General features: G+C 35.0%; 2 protein-coding genes across 3 annotated transcripts; one reads left to right on the top strand and one right to left on the bottom strand.

Moving 5' to 3' along the window:
* The first annotated feature begins 46 nt into the window (after window positions 1-46).
* On the top strand, window positions 47-6,753 carry LOC147390707 (vacuolar protein sorting-associated protein 2 homolog 2-like). Its single transcript, XM_086458035.1, has 11 exons — window positions 47-218; window positions 484-528; window positions 2,594-2,628; window positions 2,716-2,766; window positions 4,121-4,225; window positions 4,339-4,410; window positions 4,646-4,717; window positions 5,152-5,232; window positions 5,361-5,396; window positions 5,493-5,551; window positions 6,558-6,753. The coding sequence occupies exons 1-11, from the start codon at window positions 179-181 to the stop codon at window positions 6,616-6,618; spliced, it is 657 nt and encodes a 218-aa protein (XP_086314161.1). The 5' UTR covers window positions 47-178; the 3' UTR covers window positions 6,619-6,753.
* Window positions 6,754-7,827: 1,074 nt separating this feature from the next.
* Window positions 7,828-18,932, bottom strand: IMPL1 (myo-inositol monophosphatase like 1). 2 transcript variants are annotated; one of them, XM_086458034.1, is made up of 11 exons: window positions 18,523-18,932; window positions 17,014-17,081; window positions 16,340-16,473; window positions 15,290-15,378; window positions 14,014-14,071; window positions 13,865-13,917; window positions 10,893-10,991; window positions 10,679-10,792; window positions 9,021-9,122; window positions 8,043-8,154; window positions 7,828-7,846 (listed from the first exon to the last, which is right to left on the bottom strand). In XM_086458034.1, the coding sequence occupies exons 1-10, from the start codon at window positions 18,856-18,858 to the stop codon at window positions 8,056-8,058; spliced, it is 1,152 nt and encodes a 383-aa protein (XP_086314160.1). In that variant the 5' UTR covers window positions 18,859-18,932; the 3' UTR covers window positions 7,828-7,846; window positions 8,043-8,055. The 2 variants fall into 2 exon arrangements, with proteins under 2 accessions (XP_086314160.1, XP_086314159.1); XM_086458033.1 differs by lacking the exon at window positions 7,828-7,846 and having other exon boundaries at window positions 7,925-8,154.
* Window positions 18,933-20,595: the final 1,663 nt, after the last annotated feature.

Here is a 20,595-nt window from a genome sequence, read left to right as displayed (position 1 = left end):
CAGGGCATTTAAGTCATTGAGAAAATTGCAACGGCTACTTTGTTCCAGAGCCTCTTTTGAGCGTGCCCATCTGAATAAAACCCTACACACTTCTGAGCTCAGAAGAAGAAGAAGAAGAAAGTTAGGGTTTTGGAATTTCAAGATCTAAGATTTCCTCTGCGAGAGACCTAGAATCAAGATGAACATGAACATTTTCAAGAAGAAAACGTCGCCCAAAGGTATAAATGCACTAGTTCAGATTTCTAGGATTTCTTCTGCTTTGCGGTTTCGAATTTATTCATTTTTGGATCAACCTGCGTTGATTCTTGTTGAAATTGTTTAGTTTGGTGAAAATGTGTTTGAAAAATCGAGGTGGTTTCAATTTTTCTTTAGTATTTTAGTTAATTAGGGTTGGGGGTTCCCTTTTTATCTCTCTCTGTGAGAAGGATAAATTTTGTTTACAGGGTTCTTTGCTTAGATAAAAATGAATCTCTTTGGTTGCAGAGGCACTCAGGACGAGCAAAAGAGAAATGTCTGTCGCAACAAGAGGTAATGTGTCCTTGGGTTCCATCTCATAATGGTTAAATTTTAGTAGAAATTAACTTAAACCCATTATTAATCATTAAATTAGTCGAATTACTTGAAACCTATTCACTAGATCCGATATTTGCACTTGAAATAATTTAAGTGGTTACATTTTAGTAGAAAATTACTTAAACCCGTTCATTGTTAAATTGGTAGAATTACTTGAAATTCATTCACTAGATCTGATATTTGCATCTGAAATAATTTTAAGTGGTTAAATTTTAGTAGAAAGTTACTTAAACCCGTTCGTTAAATTAGTAGAATTACTTGAAACCCATTCAATGTATCTGATATTTGCATCTGAAATAATTTTAAGTGGTAAAATTTTAGTAGAAAGTTACTCAAACCCGTTCATCCTTAAATTAGTAGAATTACTTGAAATTCATTTGCTAGGTCTGATATTTGCATCTGAAATAATTTTATGTGGTTAAATTTCAGTAGAAAGTTAATTAAACCTTTCATCGTTAAATTAGTAGAATTACTTGAAACCCATTCACTAGGTCTGATATTTGCATCTGAAATAATTTTATGTGGTTAAATTTCAGTAGAAAGTTAATTAAACCTTTCATCGTTAAATTAGTAGAATTACTTGAAACCCATTCACTAGGTCTGATATTTGCATGTGAAATAATTTTAAGGGGAATGAATGTTGGCATACATAGTATGAAATCTGGTGCAGTATCAGCAAGCTCAACCCACTGAAATACCACCAAAATAGCTTAGATTCCCTGCATACTAATGAGGTTTTCTCACCTTATTTGTAGATTTTCCTAGGTGTCTGCCTCCAACTCATTAGCTTGTGTTTTTATTGAGATTGTGAATGTTGGAGATCCCCCAAACTCTTAATTATTACCGATTTTTCTTCTAGATTTGATCTAGAACTATATCTCTCTGGATTTCCCTGTTAGACGTAATCATAGTTCTTAATTATTAATATTGTTTCAGGCTCTATATTCCATCTAGAGTTGTTCTTAAGTCCCAAGCTCGGAAGTTTCTATTATTGAATAGGTATGAGTAATTTGCGAGAAGTCAGGGATTGTGCTTTATTCATTGCTCCTCCTTTAATTGGTGGTCATGGTGCATGCCCCTAGTTCTGTCGACTCTGTTGTCAAAAGCCCCACCTAGGTCTCGCATAGGGGCACTTTGGCGGCCTAGACCTTCCAAGCGCCTGGGCTTACGGTTAGGTGGCTTTCACAAAAGTAGGGTTAAAATAGTACTTTTATGCAATACTTTTGTGTAAATTGTGTTTTGAAGGATATTTCATCAATTTTAGAATATAAGGGGTGTTTCAAATATTGAGCTAAATTATTGAGGTGTGGATAAGATTAAGAGAACTAGTTGGTGGCATGTGTGAATGAATATGTATTGCAAAAGTTAGGAGTTATGCATGATAAAAAATACTTTAAATTTTAAATAAATAATGTTATGTTTTCATATTTTATCATCTAATGTATTTAAGGGTCTGTTAATTTAAAATATTAACTTAGGTTATTTTGAAAATAACATAATAAAAAGACTATAATTTTAGAACATTTAAAACTAACTAACATGGTTAAAAAGGGTCATGGTCATGGGATTATAATTTTGTTCATTTTGACAAAGATGACCTTGACAATAATAAGGTTAAATGTAAATGTGGGGCATTTTTGCACTTTCAAATTTTGGTGTCTACAAACACTTGTCAACTTCTATCTTTATAACAGTAAAGATTTGAGAGGGGCATCAAATTACTTCATTATTTGTGGTTACATTTTTCTTACATGTTAGTTGTGTAGAATATACTTGCTTAGTAGTTGGTAACTTGGTATTATTATTGGTAATGATATATTTATATTATTTTTTTCTTCTACATACAAAAAATTTAAAAATTGAGACATTAATTTTTTGTCGCTTAAGCCCCGGCTAGGCTCTAAGGGTGTCCACCACTAGCGTTTTTTTTTCTGTTAATATGAAATTTAGATATATACTTTCATTTCAAAACTTTTCTCTTGTCAGAATAATTAGTTTATGACTCCTTTGATCTTCTTAGGTATTGAGCGCGAAATTGCATCTCTCCAACTAGAGGTGTGTTACCTCAAGATATTACATTTGTTCAATAAACTCTACTCATTTTTATGCTTCATAATTTTAGTTGGGCATTGATGGTGGCAGGAGAAAAAATTGGTGGCAGAGATCAAGAAGACAGCAAAAACAGGAAATGAGGCAAGTTTGTAAATAAGTATCTCATGCTCAACTCAATATGCTTGGTTTATTATGATTTATTAGTTTTTTCTTTTGAATGTGCTAATGCTTAAATTCAGACAAGTCAATGACTCAGGATAAATGAAAATTTGTCAGGTGGTTTCTTCTTTCCCTCGTAATCCAGTTTATATGTTGTCATTTTTAAAGTCAATCTATTTCCATTGGCATTTAAAATAAAAAAAAATTAAAAGTTCACAAGGGCTCATATCAAATATTAATGGTCATGCAGCAAAAGCCACAAAGTATTTATAATAATAATTCTTTGAATATGGTCTGCAGCTGCCAATATCCGAGTCATCTTGACTCAGCGGTTATTAGATAAAGAATTTCAGTAACCTGGCCGAATTAGATATTGGCAACATATCATTCTAGATACCGATTAATCTTACCACCAAGTCAAATGGAATCAATCTGAGTTGCTATATATATATGGTAATTACTGTCTCTAGGCCAGATTACCATGATGTGGTGTACGCTCAAGGAAGAGAAACCTAATTGATCTCCCATATAAAAAGTATGCTGGTTTTATCAACTTTATTTTTATTTTTCTATAGTTATTTGGATTTAAAATTTATTGGATTATAATTTCCATTTGACGGGTTAAAAATAAATATTATTTTACAGTTTTGTGACTGATTCAACATTTTAGTGGATATTATTTGGGGCAAACTTTTGCACTTCTAGGTCTATTTGAGTGATTCTCTCTGCAGAAGAAGACATGTTGTAGGGAACAAAATTCTTTACTTCTCTGCCAGTACCATTGGTTGCTGGTGTATACTTTTGGGGGTGTGATAATTGTATCTTAGAGGTGTTCACGAGACATGTTTAGCTCCAGGGTTAAAAGCAATGGGCATTTAACATTGTAAGGAGAAGCGGTGAATGCTTTCCCTTAATTTCGACACTTACCCAAGTACTTCTTATAACCCATTCTTTGCAGTGTGTTCAGTTGGGATATTTTTGATTAGATATAAATTCTATTTATTACAACAGCTTACTAGATAACTGTAAAGTCTTTATTATTTATTTATTTCCATGAAAATATTCCAGCAAGATATCAAGGCCATCAAATGATTCTATAGCCATCCAATTCCAATATGTTGCACTTGCGGAAATAACATTTTCCAGTGACAGGTTATGGCCAGTAGGATTTTGGACCATTTTATACACCGTAGCTATCATTAATATGATTTTGGAAATTGAGACTGATTTTGAACCAAGATTCTATATAAAGTCAAAGTGGCAGACAATATGGTTAAAAGAACGTAGCTTAAGTTTTTCATCTTTTTTATAATTTATCCATATGCATTATGTGCAGGCTGCCACTAGAATATTAGCTCGTCAACTTGTTCGGCTACGGCAACAAATTACTAATTTGCAAGGGAGCCGTGCCCAAATCAGAGGTGTAGCAACTCATACACAGGTCCCAGTTCTAACAAAACTTAAATACAATATGAAATCATCTCTTTATTTTCTTTTTTCCTTTTCTTTTTCTTCTTATTTTCCTTTTCTCCTGAACCCTGTATACTGTGACAGGCAATGTATGCCAGTACTGCAATTTCTACTGGGATGAAAGGTGCAACTAAAGCAATGGTAGCCATGAATAAGGTATGTATTTTTTGCGGGATCGGTAGCTAAAACCCTTATTTTAACGGGATCGGTAGCTAAAACCCTTATTGTAAATATGTTTTGTAACTTTTCTTATATTCATTAAGGTGTAATTCTACTACACTGTAAAAAATGAAATCTAAGGTATGCAATTATACATCTGATCAACTCGAATGTATAATCTACTGTTTATTATCTAACTAGGGCTCCTCTTCTGAATATTGGAATGTTTCAGCAAATGGCACCGGCAAAGCAAGCAAAAGTTATTAGGGAATTCCAGAAGCAGTCAACACAAATGGACATGACGGTACGGTCCACAGCATACAGACACATAATCTCGTTATTTTCTTTGTATCATGCATCATATATCTTCGTCATCATCAATGAGTATTGTTCATGTAAATGTCGGTTTTAGATCTTGGACAATTTCGTGCAGCTTGGCCAAGCCTTACTTGTAAATGTACAAAATGAGACACGGTTTCGCTGAGTTGTATGTAGCCATTCTTAGTGAATTTGTTTCTAGAAAACTGGCAAAAAAAATTCAGTACAAGCACATAAGTCAAGAAAAGAGTCCAGTCATTCATTGTCGAATCAGTGAATTGTTCTATAGAATTTTTTTTTTAACAAAGAATCACTTGAGTCAGAAAACTCAGCTGACATGTATTCATGTTGGTCTCACTGATTAGGCTTCAGTGAGAGGTATGTACGTTTAGCTATAGTATGACATGGACCTCATTGCAGATTGAGATGATGTCAGAGTCTATTGACGAGACTTTGGACAAAGATGAGGCTGAAGAGGAAACGGAGGAGCTCACCAACCAGGTTAGTAATGTTAACAATCTAAAATTTTTTTTTTTTTTGGACAATCAATTTTTTGTCAATTTTCTTTTATATGGTTGGGCGGACTGCATTGTTGGACTGTCTTATCTCCTGCGTGGTCTTGTGTGTAGGTTCTCGATGAGATTGGTGTAGATATTGCTTCACAGGTTGGTTTCTGAAGTTTGATTGGTTGTTTATTATGTTGTCTTAGTTCATTTAATGTAATAGTTCTTTGACTGATCCCAATCTTCACTTCTTCACAGTTATCGTCGGCTCCTAAAGGCCGGATTGCATCCAAGAAAGTTGAAAATGTCACTGCAAGGTAAATTATTAAGTTATCTATAACTTAATAATTGATTATTGGAAACCAAATAGTATTTCAGTAACATAACTGATAGACTTTGTTGGGGATTGTATTTCAATGGTATAGTGAGTGGGTGTACCTCTAAAAAGGACTGCTGCATTGCATACATGCAAGGAGTAAGAACCTAGGAGATCTTAAGATGCACCAAATTTTCCTACTTATTGAAAAAATTGGGATTAAATCGTGAATTTTTCCTTCACCGATTTAATCATGAACTTCACAATTAAATGGCAAACTTTGCGATTAAATCGGGAAAAACAAAAGATGACATTTATGCACTAGTATATGATCTTGATGAAGAATGATGGCAACAATTTTACCAATTAAATGTATGATAACGATGACGCGAATGAGGATAACATTAGTTTTGATGATTTTGATCAGTTGATGAATCCTAACTTGGACTCGTGATAGTGATCTTCTTACATTTTGAACAATAAAAACCTTGAATATGTGGCGGACCTGTGGTTTATTTATTGTGGATGTATGGATGATATCATTATGGGGTTTGATGATTTATTATTGAAGTTTAGTATGGGATTTGATGATATAATATGATAACCACACCTATTACACAACACCTAACCCTATCTTGATTTTTTCCTGATTTTATTTTGAAAATTGCCTTACCGATTTATCGTTGAAGATGACTGGTTTTAGGGAGAAAAGTCATCAACGGCATTTGGGCTAGATGTTGAAGATAAGGGCAATGCAAGTCACTAAAGCACCTGATATCATTATGGGGTTTAATGATTTATTATTGAAGTTGAATATTGAATTTGGTGATATAGTATGATAACAACACCAATTAGGAATGATTACGCAACACCTGGGGTTAGACCCATAGCTCAGTTGGTTTGACACATTGATACCAAGTCGTAGCTACAGACAGTATTTCATTTTATTTTATTTCATAATTTTTCTTCCAGTTTCATCTTAAACTGATTGTTGTCTTCTATGTCAGTACTGAATCTCCTGATGTTGAAGATCTCGAGAAGAGGTTGGCTTCGCTTCGTCGCATCTGATGCCATCAAATATACAAAATGCCAGACACTACTCGATATATGTATATTCTCTTGTGTGAAGTTGTTACTCAGTGAGAAGTGAATGGGAAACATGAAGAACAAGACTTGCTATTGAAAGAATTCTTAATAATCTCTCGTCATTGTCTTCAAATAAAATTCGACTTTTCTAGATTCAGTCCAAGGTTAAGGCTCTCCTCGGTCAAACAGATTTCTTAGAGATCTGTACTGTATTTCTAGGGATTAGTCCAATCTTTTCTACGGATGCATTTTTCATGAGAATGAATCCTAGCATCTCAACCGTCTGTTTGATGGAGAGCCTCAACCATGGTTTGAGACTACTGATGTCCAATAAAATAAGATAATTTCTATTGCCACACAAACTTTTACTTATAACACAATAATTCATGTTTATACATCACTCCAAATAAGATTAAAGAGACACCAAATATCTCTCCTAGAGTTTGAAATTCTAATAGAGAAAGGGAGAAGAAGGCAAGAGAGGAGAGATTGCAACACATTTGTTGAAATCCTGAAGATATAAAGCCCCACGTGGTCACCATGCATAGTTCTTCGCTATCTAATTCTAACCCAATCTGCTTGATTGGTTATCCTTAGCCATTCAATTAGAATACTTCATTTCATTTTTTCTCCCTTGAAATCCACTCAAGTGTTTGTTCATATAAAAATTACATGTTAGTTACTGTTAGAAATCGTTGATCTGAAAGAATCATGGCATGATAATTCCCAAAAGGGTGGACAAAATATTTGATTGTTATCTGTTTAATGTACTATATGTTTTATCATGAGTTCTCTCCTCCTACTCACACCCAAGTCCATGTCACATATGGACTCAACATCCATGGACATGCGAACTAGTTTGATATTTTAATTAGGGTTGGATCCTGACATTTGGATTTTATCATGGGAATACTGCAAGATTTTGGGTTTTTAACTGTCGCAATCATGTGTTTTTTCCATGACCCATTTTCAGGAATCACCCGATCCCAAACTTACATCGTACCATTCTTTACATGAGTTCATACCGAGCCCACATCAATACAAGTTTTCATTGAGGATCCCAAGTTAACAGTGGAATGAATGTTTTAACTTCTGAACAGTACTGCTGGTAAGATTACAGGAAAAACAGAATTTTATGATCCTCAAAAAATTGTCTAGAGCGGTAAAATAACATCAGCTATGCCGAATCTCTGTAAGAATATCCCAACCCCTGGAAGTCGATTCAAGATTCGCAAATCACGAGTTCAGTACAAGATTCTTTACGGAAAATAAAATACAACTCTAATCATAAGACAACAAATCATTTATTGAAAATTTTGTATAGAAGTTTCTGTAGGGCGGTACACCCAATCATGAATAAGTTCATAAAAACAACATAAAAAAGACTACAGATTTCTAGTAAATACTAATGATGTCAATTCAGAAATTTGTGTAGTAGTTTTCTGGTTTAAACCACAAAGAGACATCCATCCCATTGTTCTTCAGCTTCTCTGTTGCAGGACCTATTCTCTCCAGAAGCTGTTTTACACAAGATTTCAAATGAAGGCAGAAATATCATGATTCTTTCTTCTTAGTATTCTGACTACTGTTAAATTCTAAAAAGAAAAGAGGGAAATAACTTGGGTGCATATGTCAGGCATAAGATACAACCAAAGAAATTCAACGTTCTGGTAAGTTTTTTATTAACCAAAAGTACCAAGCTAAATTAATTCTGCCATTGTTCCAACTTTTTTTACATTGCACGGATGCCATCCATTTTACAAGATCCAACGGTGTTGTAGAAAGCACTGAAAAAATGGACAACATCCGAGTGGTGGTGTAAAAAAAGTTGACTAATAGTTGTTCACCAAACCCAACTCATATATATATCTCCACCAAATAGAATCAGAAAATAAATAACACAAGGGAACCAAAGTGAATATTGAGACTAGAATGATATCTGTTCAAGTAGAATATGCTTTGTAGCTGTAGGTAAGCTCTAGATAAAATTCAACACTAAGTGCTTCCGGCTTTTCGAATCAAAATAAGTCATACAATTGAGGCTCGTCAATAGTCATATATTAAAAATTCAACATTGAAACTTGTTCCTCAATCACCTTGACCTTGATTGTATTTCTCATACTCAACGATAATGGCTCAAGAGGCCCTTTGACATGGATGAAGTGTTTTGGACTAAACGAAGATGGCTCGAGAGGGCCCTTTGACAAGGATTATTGGTCGATAGACTCATGGAAAATGGTCCAGGTTATTTTCTTGGAGGGTTAGGACTATTCAAACATCCTTGAATAAGTCAACGAGAAGGTTTCTTTGTTGGACACAGGCATGTGTGTATGTTATTGCATATAAATCAAGCTTTTAACATATAAAAACATGTGAGGACTGACCTTTGCATGGAGAAGACCATTGGATACCAAAACAGATCGGTCGAACACACAGAACCCTTCACCATCCATGCGTGAGACAATCCCACCTGCTTCTTCAACTATCTGTGCTCGAGAGAAGAATATCCAAACATCAGAAAAAAAGCACAAGGAAAGGGATTCAAGAAGTTCGATTTTGACTCCCTCTTTTGTTTGTTTTCTTTATTTTCACTTCCAGGATTAATATTGTCTTGAGCTAAGGATAAAATGGGTTGGATTTTATCCTAAAACCAAGTGATCCAAATCCGAGGGTTTGGACCCCTTGGAGTAGTCCCGAATGAAAAAAATGGGTCGAATATGGGTTGATGTCCCTTGATCTGAATTGGACCAGGGTATGATATGGATCTATCCTTATATCTGCCTAGATCTAAATGATATATTGCTTTGAAAATTATATTTTCATGTTTTTCATAATATCTTTTTTCTACTACTTTAATATAACATGAATTCTTATAAAATAAAATATAATAGTATAGCAATTAGAAAAGAAATATAGGAAAAAAATGTTGAACGGTCCGAAATTATCTGACCCGAATGAGCCAAATCAAGTAATTCAGTCGGGCCGGATAAAAAATTTCGGATCTGGATCTGGATATGGATATAGTCAGATCCAGCCCAAACCCAACCCATTTTAAGCCCTACTCGGAACCTGAAGGAATTTGATGGAGGCGTCATTTCATTTTTAATCTGGAAAATACCAAATAGGCTCAAGATATGGGAGAACTAGTGATAGCTACTATAAAGACTAATTCAATCCATAATAATCTACTGGAAATAACAATCTCTTGATTTAGTATTCTATCATTAAAATGAAAATGGTGAATTTAATGAGGTCCTTGTGGAAATGAGGCTGCAGCACATTCAAGGATGCTGGTGACTCCGGGGCACTGTGGATGGCCGACGTGCAGTTTAGGATAGTCAGGTAGTTTTAGTACAAATATGTTCATGAATACATGATACAATACCAATACGGGTAGGTTCACTTTACTAAGCTTTTACAATATTCTTGTTCTTCTCGCAGAACCACATTAATGGAATGTTGTAAACAAATTGATGATTAGAACAATAATATTAATAGTTCCATGGAGTACAACATACCATGAATACTTGTGATGTCATTGTGCTAGATGAAATCATGTGACAAATCTCATTCAAGAGAATTTTTATTATTATAAGTAAAGATGTTTATGTTTATTAAAGTAAAATAAAATAAAAAACGGGGTTGAGATGACCATCCCATCAAGAACAGAGACAACAGGACCTGGTACAACGACAAACCAATCCTGCCAACAAAGCCTACTCCTCACAAAGATTACAAACCTTTTCCCATCTAACAAGAACATTCAAGAGAATTTCTTAGCAAAGGAAAGCCTTGGAAAATTCATTTTCGGCATTTCTCGGGTAGTGAAAGGATTTGGGCAGAAATAAATATTAGAAAAATAGCAAGTTAAGTTCCTAAATGTCTGAAAATCATTCTTTTGTTCTCCATTTTCTGTCAAAATACACAATCTCTTTCAACATATCCACAAAACTTCAAAAAAAAAAAAAAAAAAGGATTTCTCATAACATGCAAGTCTGAAAAAATTTCAAGTGTCATTTGGATAGAACAAAACCAACATTACCAAAACACCAGCAGCCATGTCCCACGGTTTTAGACGATATTCCCAATAAGCTTCTACAATCCCCAAAGCGACATGACACATGTCTACGGCAGCTGCACCAAGCCGCCTCACCCCCTACACAATAAAATAAAAAGTTCAGAACAATATATAATCTCCTAATTAGTTGCAATAGTGCAGGCCCAACCAACTTCTAAAAACGGGAAGGACAACATACCCTGCTGATATCAGTAAATTCTTTGAATAAATTTATATTTGTTGCCCATGCATCATCATGTTCATATCCAAATCCAGTCACTAGAAGAGATTGCTCCACCTAAGAAAAAGTGGAGAAGGTCAGTCTACTGGAAGGAAACTTTAGATGTACATATGATGATGAAGTTTTGCATGCCGGATCTTTTTTATTTTTATTAGTTATTAGTGGTACTTTTGTAATGTTGATGAATTGTTAATATCAGAGGAGAATAGAGACCATGTGCATCATTAAGAACACAAACCCCTCTTTCCAATCTTGCTCAGACATCTTTTTTTTTTTTTTTGGTAAGTATAATATTGCTCAGACATCTCCTTCCTTCCTCATGTTCTCTTCTAAACCCAAGACATTTCATGGTATGGAAGAAACTTTCATCTATCTAGGGTTTCTTTTGCTTTTCTTCCTCTTTCGTAATTTCTTTTTTTTCTCTCACCTATTCTTTGGGAAGACCCTAGGAATGATTTTTCCCATTCAGATTCAAGCCCTTTCTTTTTCCAGTACCAAACTAATGTTGGGTAGTTTGTCTATAACTGTACCGACTTTTTGGACTTGCAGTACCCACTCGTTCTAACACTCAAGGGATTTTCTGTGGGATTGTGATTGCTATTATGATTTGGACTTCAATTGCCTATTAGATTTTCTATATCATATGTGGTTGCATGAGCTTAGATTTATGTTGAATTGTTTATTTGATTTAATCCTGGTCTCAGACTCATCATTTTGGGTTAGGCATCACTGTCCTGCATTAGCATGCCTCTTCTACATCTGGAGTTTGTTGTAACACCAAGACTTTAGTGAGTATTTATCCTATGGGAGTAAAAGGTAGACATGCTTATTGCCCTTGTTTATAATAATTGGAAAACCTCAACAAATATAAATGAAGATTAAATTACAATTCTACAATATAGTTAAATTTTGATAAAATAAATATGTATCAAACTAGATATGTTATATCTATATAAAATATAAGTTAATAGCAGGTTGGGCTAGGCACTATTAACCCCTAGTCCATCCTAGATTTGATGGGCTGAAATTTTTTGAACTTGGCCCTACCTTTCCAGTCTCAATATCAAGGCTCAAACACTTGTTTATTCAGCCAGGCCTGGTTAGTGGGGCTAGCAATCCAAATTGACACCCCTACTGACAAAGTTGATCAATCCATAAGGAGCGATATTTTTTATGTCATCCATATGGAGGAGAAAGGTGGTCTAACGTAAAAAAAATCATGGAAAGACGATATGTGACTTGTTCCCGCAAATAAAAATAATTCCAATTGACAGATAGTAGGTATTTGAAAGAGCCAATTAGCATGAAATCTCATTTTTCCTCCACCCATTAGCAATTGTAGGGGTGGACCAATCAACTAATACCAAATATAGAATTGTTAGTTCATTAGCCTATGTTGATGTATAAGTGTGAATTTCCAAACTAGGTCACTCTAATGAAATGCTGCATTGGCCTTCTACAAAGAAGCCATAGGGATTGTGGGAGTACCAGATTCAAAGAAGAGCAGTCGTTAGTTACATTGATAATGCAACAGATTTTTAAATTTCATGCCTGTTTATCCATCCATCGGCAATGTGCAGGGCAACCCATTCAAATAGTGATTAGGTTGATTTCCACGCTAGAAGATTTAAAAGTTAAGACATGCAAAGCTTGTCTACTCTTACTACATTTAATCTACACGGATGATTGGTAATAGGAGAATGCATCAGATTTCATTTTACATGGCAGTATCCAATACTAGACTCAATGCACAACTTGAATGAAAGTTTTTGATTAACATAAATTTTATTTGATTCAAAATGTCCAAATTTTCCCTTTTCTTGTTTCCTTTCGTTTTAGGAAAATTCAGATGCTGGATAAGGACTTAGCTTATGTGAAGTAAATAGGATATGCAAAGGGAAATCCGATGTCCAACTCACTGCTTGCACACCATTGCACCATGAGGAGGGCCAATTGCAAGTGCAGCAAAGATTTAGTGATTTTGGGGGAGGCAGAGAGAGGAAGGTTGTCTTAATCCGTATTTTTTGTCCCTTTCCTCCCATACTTTGGGGGACACTATATATAGGGGATAAGGGGATATTCCCTTCCCTGACCCAACCAATAGGAGCAAGTCATGTGATGTGAGGGTAGATGGGACAGGTCAACTTCACCATGCATTCCATTCACTGAATCACTTCCAGCTGAAGTATGTTAGTAACCAGCCCTTGTGTTAGATCCAAGGGTTAATGAGCGGTCTTGAGGACAACTCAAAAAGCATACTCCCCTAGGTTGTGACCCTTCCTTGAATCACTGATCACTTTTTTTGTTGACCCCCTATGGTCTATTGCAAATGTAATAATGAGAATCACGTCACAAGCATCTAATGTATTTAGATTAGGTTCAAGCTATGCCTTTCTGAAAGGGGTGGGAGATGCCATCTTATATGGGGTGCCGTCAGGGTGTGACTGCCATCACCTGCATGTAACTTTGCGTAAGACATTAGGTCAATTATTGTTCATTTTAAGAAGCCCATGGAGACTGCCACATGACCTCAGAGGTGCCGCAAAAGAGATGTTAGGTGGTGTTCACATAGCTCCACTTATTCAAGGTGTTGCTTGTCTTATGATGTTTGATCACTTATGATGCCACAGGAGACTAGTAAAATGTTTATCTACACCTTTTGCATTAATAAAGAATACTTAAAAAAAAATGAATTATTTTTCACAAGAATCTTCGTAAGAAAGCAAGGTGCAGTCTTTGCTAGTCATATATGTTCCAACTCTTAGTAAGGCACCCAATATTTCCTTTGGAACAACTGATGAACTACACCCTTTGACCAGAAACTAAAGCCAGGCAAAAGCAAAACTCCCAGATAGATACGGAACTGAGTTCCTGAAGAGTTCAAATACTATAGATCATAAAAAAACCTCTTGTCGTCTGAAAATGCATACCTTATCAGTTTGACTAACATGAATTTTTTGTCCATTACAAAAGGCACCACCACCTAAAATAAAGTAAAACATATGGTCATTCAACCTTAATTAGCTGCACAAAGAAAATTAACTATAAGATTGCAATTTGTTAACTGCAACTCCCTTACCTGCAGATGCAGAAAATGTGCGAGTATTCCAACACATAGGGCCCCCAACAAACTCTACCTAGAAAGATAAGTTGTTTTCAGGTTTCATTTAACCAAAAACAAGTTATGCCATGTTTTATTTAACACAAGAATATAAATCAATATTTCATATCATGAACTTAAAAAAATAACAAAAGAAAATGGAAACAATCTACAAAACTAGATATTAAAGAAAGGGAAAAATATCGAAACATTTGTTCTTTTATTTCTGATTCCTCGTTTGTCTTGAGTTGCTGTTATATGTCACTAACAAAAGAAAATCATGAATGCTTTATTTTCTTATTTTTCTCCTGGGTAGCTTTTCGTGCCACTCACTTAAGGCCCATTGGTGCCATCTTAAGTATTTAAAAAAAAGTAATTTTGAGTGCATTCATACAAAACATTCTTACTTCTATTTTTCTTATTAATTACCACTACAGTGTGACAAGGAACATGGTTCCTTTTCTGAAATAATGCTGAAACCGACACCCATTTCATACTTATCAAATTTGACACAGCAACTGACACATGCGCATGGGCACCTATGGTGATGAGGTTTCCACATGCCATTTTGTGTTGCTTTGAGGTAGTATCTGGACTTCCCATGAACCTCCAAAAGAGGAAGGTGTTTGTTGTGGAGAATGTTCAGGATATTAATTGGCTTGCTACAGCTGGTTGCCAAGTTGGGGAGCTTCCATCATCTTATCTTGGTCTTCAGCCAAGGGCACTGTATAAGAGCAGAGCATTGTGGGATCGAGTTCTTGAGAGGGTTGGGAAAAGACTTGGCTGTTGGCAAGTAAAATATTTGTCTAAAGGTGGTAAGCTGACCCTGATTAATAGTACTTTGTCTCGTATTCCCATTTATTTTCTATCTTTATTTATTAAGCTAAAACTGGATACATTGTTTTGGGATTTTCTGTGGCATGATAAGAATAATAGAAAGTTTCATCTTGTCAAGTGGAATAAGGTTTGCTTTCCAAAGGATCAGGGGGGCTCGACATTAAGAAGTTGGGGCTAATGAATTCGACACTTTTGGGTAAGTGGGTGTGGAGGTTTGGCATTGAGAAGCATGGCTAGAGTGTATGGCGGGTTTCCTTGTCTCTTAATATAAGTAGGAGTTTTACCAATTCTCATTTTTACCTATACCATTTTGTTTACTTTTCATTACGTTTCATCTTAAATTCTAATTAGGTTACTAGAAGAATAAGAAAGAGTTGAGTAGAAAAACTTTCAAGTTGCAATAGGGAACATTAAATACCACAGCAGCAGCAGCCGGCTTTCCTTGGAACAAAACTCCTACTGATACTGCAAAGCTGGGATAACCATGTGCGAAATTTGTTGTTCCATCTATATCAGAGGTAAGATAGTTTGAACTCAGAATGACTAGTAATTTTATAAAAAGATACTGCAAAAAAAAGGGTAGAATTCTGAGGATCGCAAATAAGATTTTGACGAGGAAACATACAGAAACTAAGCATAAACATACCAAACTACCGTATCATTATAAGAGTTACTACAAAAGGAGGTGTGGGGTATGAAAGAACTAAAGTAGAATTCTGAGGATTGCTACCATTTGTGGCTTGCTAAGGTAAATGGAAGGAAAGCAACAGAGAGTGTTGAGGGTATTGAGGAAGACACTCATCCTGCAGTCTTACGCATTAAATCCTCTTTGTATTTTTGGTCTAAGTTATTTGGAGAGCTTAGAAGCGTGTCCCATGAAAATTTTGTATTTAGACGGGAGGATGTTTTAGTGGGAGATGGGTGGTGTTCTTTTCCTTCATCTTTGTTTTTTTAACTTGGGCATAGAAGTTTTTTCTTCTCTTCGGCCTTTGAGACAGGTCTTCTCGACATTCTAATATTGTATTCTTTGTTCGTCCTTTTAATATAATTCTTTACTTCAAATAATAATATGATATTAACATTGAAAGCTTTTGCTTACTTGTTTCAATAAAATCCAGCATTGGGTCAAGTCAGAATCAAGTCAATCATAGCCTCCAATATTTCTAACAAGTCTTGAGCAGAGTTATGAATCTCGGACAAGATGCCTTTGACTCATATTTGTTTGGGTTTTAGAGACGATGGATATGAGTTACTTATGCGAGTGAATTTTCTTGGCCGTAAAAAAAAAATGATATATAAATGTGTAACAACTTGTACAAGTCTTAACAGACTGAGTGAGTTCCGAGTTGTACCAATTCCGTTGTCTCTTGAGTTTTGCATAACAGAACTCAAAACTATTACATGAGTATAATTTGAAAAACTAAGGATACTCCAAAACAAAATAGAATAGGTGTTGAGGAACCCAAACCTAAAGGATCGATGCACCAGAGATAATTGGAAGATGTATCCCCTATAAGCCCACCCTCCTCCCCAAGGATAAGGTGATCACCAAAGTTCTTTCTCACAACTCCTAGAATCGCAGCCTCACTCAATTTATCTGTGCTGCAAGTGTGCAAGTGAATCAGAAAGATATGATAAAACATTTTATCTCAGTTCACTGTCATGGACTATTATGATAAATAATCAGAATGAAAAACATATCATGAATTTAAGAGTCCTGTACATTTGAGTTATTAGTGTAACTAATTAAAATATACCCAATTGGCCATGTAAAACTTTTCACGATGGCCAATAAAACCTTTTAGGCCTAAAACCCTTTCTATAATTTTATTTTCTTTCTCATCACCACCTAATTAGCCTTTCCCCCACCCTTCCTAAAGTAGAACAGACCTAGATTCGATCAAACCTAGGTTGTCCTAAATCAGTTAAGGGAGAGTAATTCATGATAAATATGGGTTGCATTAAGCGCTTGAATTTGTGGAAACAAAAGTATAATAGTAAGAGCAATGCTAGTATTTAAGAATGACCAAATAAAACCCAATCCATCGAAAGAATTTAAAACTATAATACAAGGGAACTCAAACACAATGTTCCAAGAAATTGTTGAGATCATCATAAGTCAATGTAATAAAATGTACTTACTCAGTTACCAAGTCAGTCAGTCCTTTATAATTAACATTTCGAGGCTTATTAACAGCATCCATCACAACCTGAAAAAAGAGATGAAAATAATAAAAAGTAAAAGATAACATGGAGCAGGCAGAAAAGATGTTAATATGCATGTATGATTAAAAAATAGTATTTGTTGTGCAAGTGAGCAAGAAAAGAAGAGAGAGGGGGGGGGGGGGGTGTTGACTATAAGAACCTAACAACTTTGCCTAAATCTGTTAACCAACCAACTACTCCAAAAGACCGATCTTTTGGAGAGGGGGAGAACTATGAATATAAGAGGTTCATGGGGCTTAACTAGGGTATAACATACCCGAGAGTGGAGGTAAATATACACTCAACAGTCCCCCTCACCCAAAAGGTTGGAAAGAATTGAACCCGTGACCTATACGAACATAGCACTTTGATACCCTGTTAACCAACCAACTACTCCAAAAGCCTGATCTGTTGGAGAGGAGGAGAACTATGAATAGAAGACGTTCACGGGGCTTAACTGGGGTATAACATACCCGAGAGTGGATGACTCTGATACCATGTTAACCAACCAACTACTCCAAAAGACCGATCTGTTGGAGAGGGGGAGAACTATGAATATAAGACGTTCACGGTGCTTAACTGGGGTATGACACACTTGAGAGTAGAGGAAAATATACACTCAGCAAAATCTAAGGTATTATAAATATCACTAACCATCATCATATATTCCTTACCCAGAAAAATGGGGTCAACCTTCAACTTGCATCAAAGCGTTCCATACTAGTGCCATCATCATTATTCGTTATACATGACCAAACCCTCTTAGTTACATCCCTACTAAGGTTATTCCTAAATTCCCTCGAATACGTTCATTTCTATTTTTTTCTTTCTAAGTTGTACCATTCATCGATCTCAACATACCCATCTCCGATACGTTTATTTGGTGAACATGTCACAACATTTAACTCCATAAACATACAGTTATCTTGTAAAAAAAAAATTTCCTTTAGATTGATAAGTACAAGTTGATCTTATAATACTTCAAATTTTATTGGTCACATCCTCACCAACATCTCAATATTTCTAGTTTAGAATTTATCCCTCTAGTTTCATCAACAAACACAACATTATATGAAAATTATATATACCAAAGTTCCTCTCCTTGATTATGAGCAATTAATCCATCCATAACTAGCTTGACTCCAAATTGATTCTTCTTTCTTCTCTCCCACAATTTAATAATGTTCCTCATAAATTTTATCCCATAATATTAATAATTAATGCTATTTTACATATTTCAATTACTTTCATTAACTAAGATATGAATATTGTGGAAATAAATCCTTTATAACTTATTATAAATCCACCCCTTTCAAATATATGAAAATAGAAAATCAAATAACAATTGGCCTTAGAGAATCAATAGTTGATATTCGAGAATCTAAAAGAGATTGATAAAATGCGTTAATTGGACTATAAATAAATTTAAAAAAAAGAAGAAGAAACCTGAGCACCAGCGTTGGCAGCAATCAAGACAACTTCAAGGAGCTGTTTGGAAGGAACGGGTCCAGTGGATTCGGCACCGATTTTCGGGTATTGCTTCTTCTGGTTGGGAATTTCAGATATAACGGCATTGGTGCAGAATTTCTTTGGTGATGATGATTTGTATTGAAAGCTTCCAATTTTCATTCCCAAGGCATCATCACAACTTGAACTTCTCCTCAGAGGGAGAGGAAGCGTTGTTTTTAGGTCGAAAAATGGAAAAACTGATTTGGGTGTTTGAGAAAATCGTGGAGCTATAACGGCACTAGAACTGGAAGAGATGAGTGACCAACTACCCATTGAGAGACTTGCGGTTGAGGTGGAAGAATAACTGATTTTGTTTTTCCAATGAGTTTGATTAGTCTCTCTTTTTCATTTTTCCTTTTTTTATATTTATGGGGGTGATTAAGACACATGGTTTTTAAACTCGGTATCTCGTCTCGTCTCATCTCGTTCAGCTCCGATTCCAAGTCGTCTCGGATAAGTTTTCCGATACGATTGAGATGTCTCGGATAAGTTTTCCGATACGATTGAGATGTCTCGTGAGACAAATCAAAAAATTTGAACGTGACTCGTAAATCTCGATCAAAAAATGACTTTGTGAGTTGGTCTCGTCAGCTCTGATACCGAGTTAACTCGGGCGAGATGTTTCGATCTCGGACGAGTTAAAAAACCATGTTTAGACATCGAAAATTATACATACACGCCACTAATATCTAAGTGCCTTCCAATTTTTTGGGTACCTCAAATATTTAATTTGTTAAAAACACATCATCTTAAAGGACACCTCATTTTTTTTTTTTTTTTGGCTTCTTCTCCTCCTTGTGTGATCTCTCTCTCCCTCTTTGTTGTTCTTCTCCTTCTCCTCCTCCTCTTTTGATTTCTCTCTTTCCCTCTCTATTTTTTTCTATCTTCTTCTCCTCCTCCTTTTCTTTTGACACAATAAACTAGAATAAGGTATAATCAATGTCATATGTGCATTTTTGACATGAACTTCACAATATAAAAAATATACACTTTTAATATAGATAAAAGCAGATCAGATAGTCACTTTTGACATGGATTCAAGTATGTTAGATGTCCAATATTGACCCAATCAACAAAGATGACCATAAAGAATAAAATAGGGATATAGAACTTAACCATGCTACTGTTGAGAAAATAAGGAAACACTAACACTCGTGAATCAAAACATTGGAGGAGGAGGAGGAGAAGAAGAAAACTAAGGTACCCTTAAAAATTTTTATTTCTAAGTTATTAAAATTTTTGGAGACTTCTAGAGGGTCCTTAGAGATTAGTGGCATGTAGACGAAATTTCCCTTTAGATATACCCCTATGTTTTGCTGAATATTAGAGATACCTCATATGTATTGAAACTAATGGCATGCATTCCTTGAAATGGATTAAGGGGAAAAGACTCAAAAGCCCTCAACTTTAATCTATAACCAAAAACTCAAATTTTTTTTCTCCAAAATCAATCATTTTCAAACTCTTTAACCTCCAAGATAATTTTAATCTATCCAACCTTATTTTAAACTGTCATTTTCTATCTTGCCTTCTTTTGTAAAACATCTTAGATTTTTCTATCCAAGATTCATCATTTTGTACTTCCTCAAAAATTATATCTTGTCTTGAGATTTAAATATTGAAGATTTGAAGAAGAAAAATCTGAATTCTTGACTAGGGATTAAAGATGAGAGCATTTGTGTCTTTTCCCCGTAGTCTATTTAAAAGACTGAGGTCAAGGGATGCATGTCATCATTTTCAAAACATAGTGCGTATCTCTCATATTCAGCAATACATAGGAGAAATACCTTTTTTTTTAGATATGCTATTGGCACCACAACTTTTACTCATTACACCTCAATAAAAAATAAAGAAATGAATGGTGTACCAAACCCTGAATGTTGTTATATATAAACAGTAATTTACCTAAGAAAATAAGTGAATGATTGGGAATAAGTAAAGTTAGGATGCCATTAGAGGGTATTTTTTTTTTTGTTGGTTAGTTCTCTATTTTTTTGGTTTAAGACTTTA

This window comes from Akebia trifoliata, chromosome 11 (assembly GCF_017979445.1).
Source record: "Akebia trifoliata isolate Shusen 1 chromosome 11, ASM1797944v1, whole genome shotgun sequence".
NCBI classification, from domain to species: Eukaryota; Viridiplantae; Streptophyta; class Magnoliopsida; order Ranunculales; family Lardizabalaceae; genus Akebia; species Akebia trifoliata.
This window is presented reverse-complemented; position numbering and strand designations above follow the sequence as displayed.

What these genes read in the sequence shown, in the direction of transcription:
- LOC147390707 (XM_086458035.1), top strand. Translation starts at nt 179, where the DNA reads ATGAACATGAACATTTTCAAGAAGAAAACGTCGCCCAAAG. An exon ending in AATGTCTGTCGCAACAAGAG is followed by an intron (nt 529 to 2,593) that starts GTAATGTGTCCT and finishes TGATCTTCTTAG; the next exon opens with GTATTGAGCGCGAAATTGCA. An exon ending in GTGTAGATATTGCTTCACAG is followed by an intron (nt 5,397 to 5,492) that starts GTTGGTTTCTGA and finishes ACTTCTTCACAG; the next exon opens with TTATCGTCGGCTCCTAAAGG.
- IMPL1 (XM_086458034.1), bottom strand. Translation starts at nt 18,858, where the DNA reads ATGGGTAGTTGGTCACTCATCTCTTCCAGTTCTAGTGCCGTTATAGCT. An exon ending in CTGCCAACGCTGGTGCTCAG is followed by an intron (nt 17,082 to 18,522) that starts GTTTCTTCTTCT and finishes CTCTTTTTTCAG; the next exon opens with GTTGTGATGGATGCTGTTAA. An exon ending in ATGGTCTTCTCCATGCAAAG is followed by an intron (nt 8,155 to 9,020) that starts GTCAGTCCTCAC and finishes TGTGTAAAACAG; the next exon opens with CTTCTGGAGAGAATAGGTCC.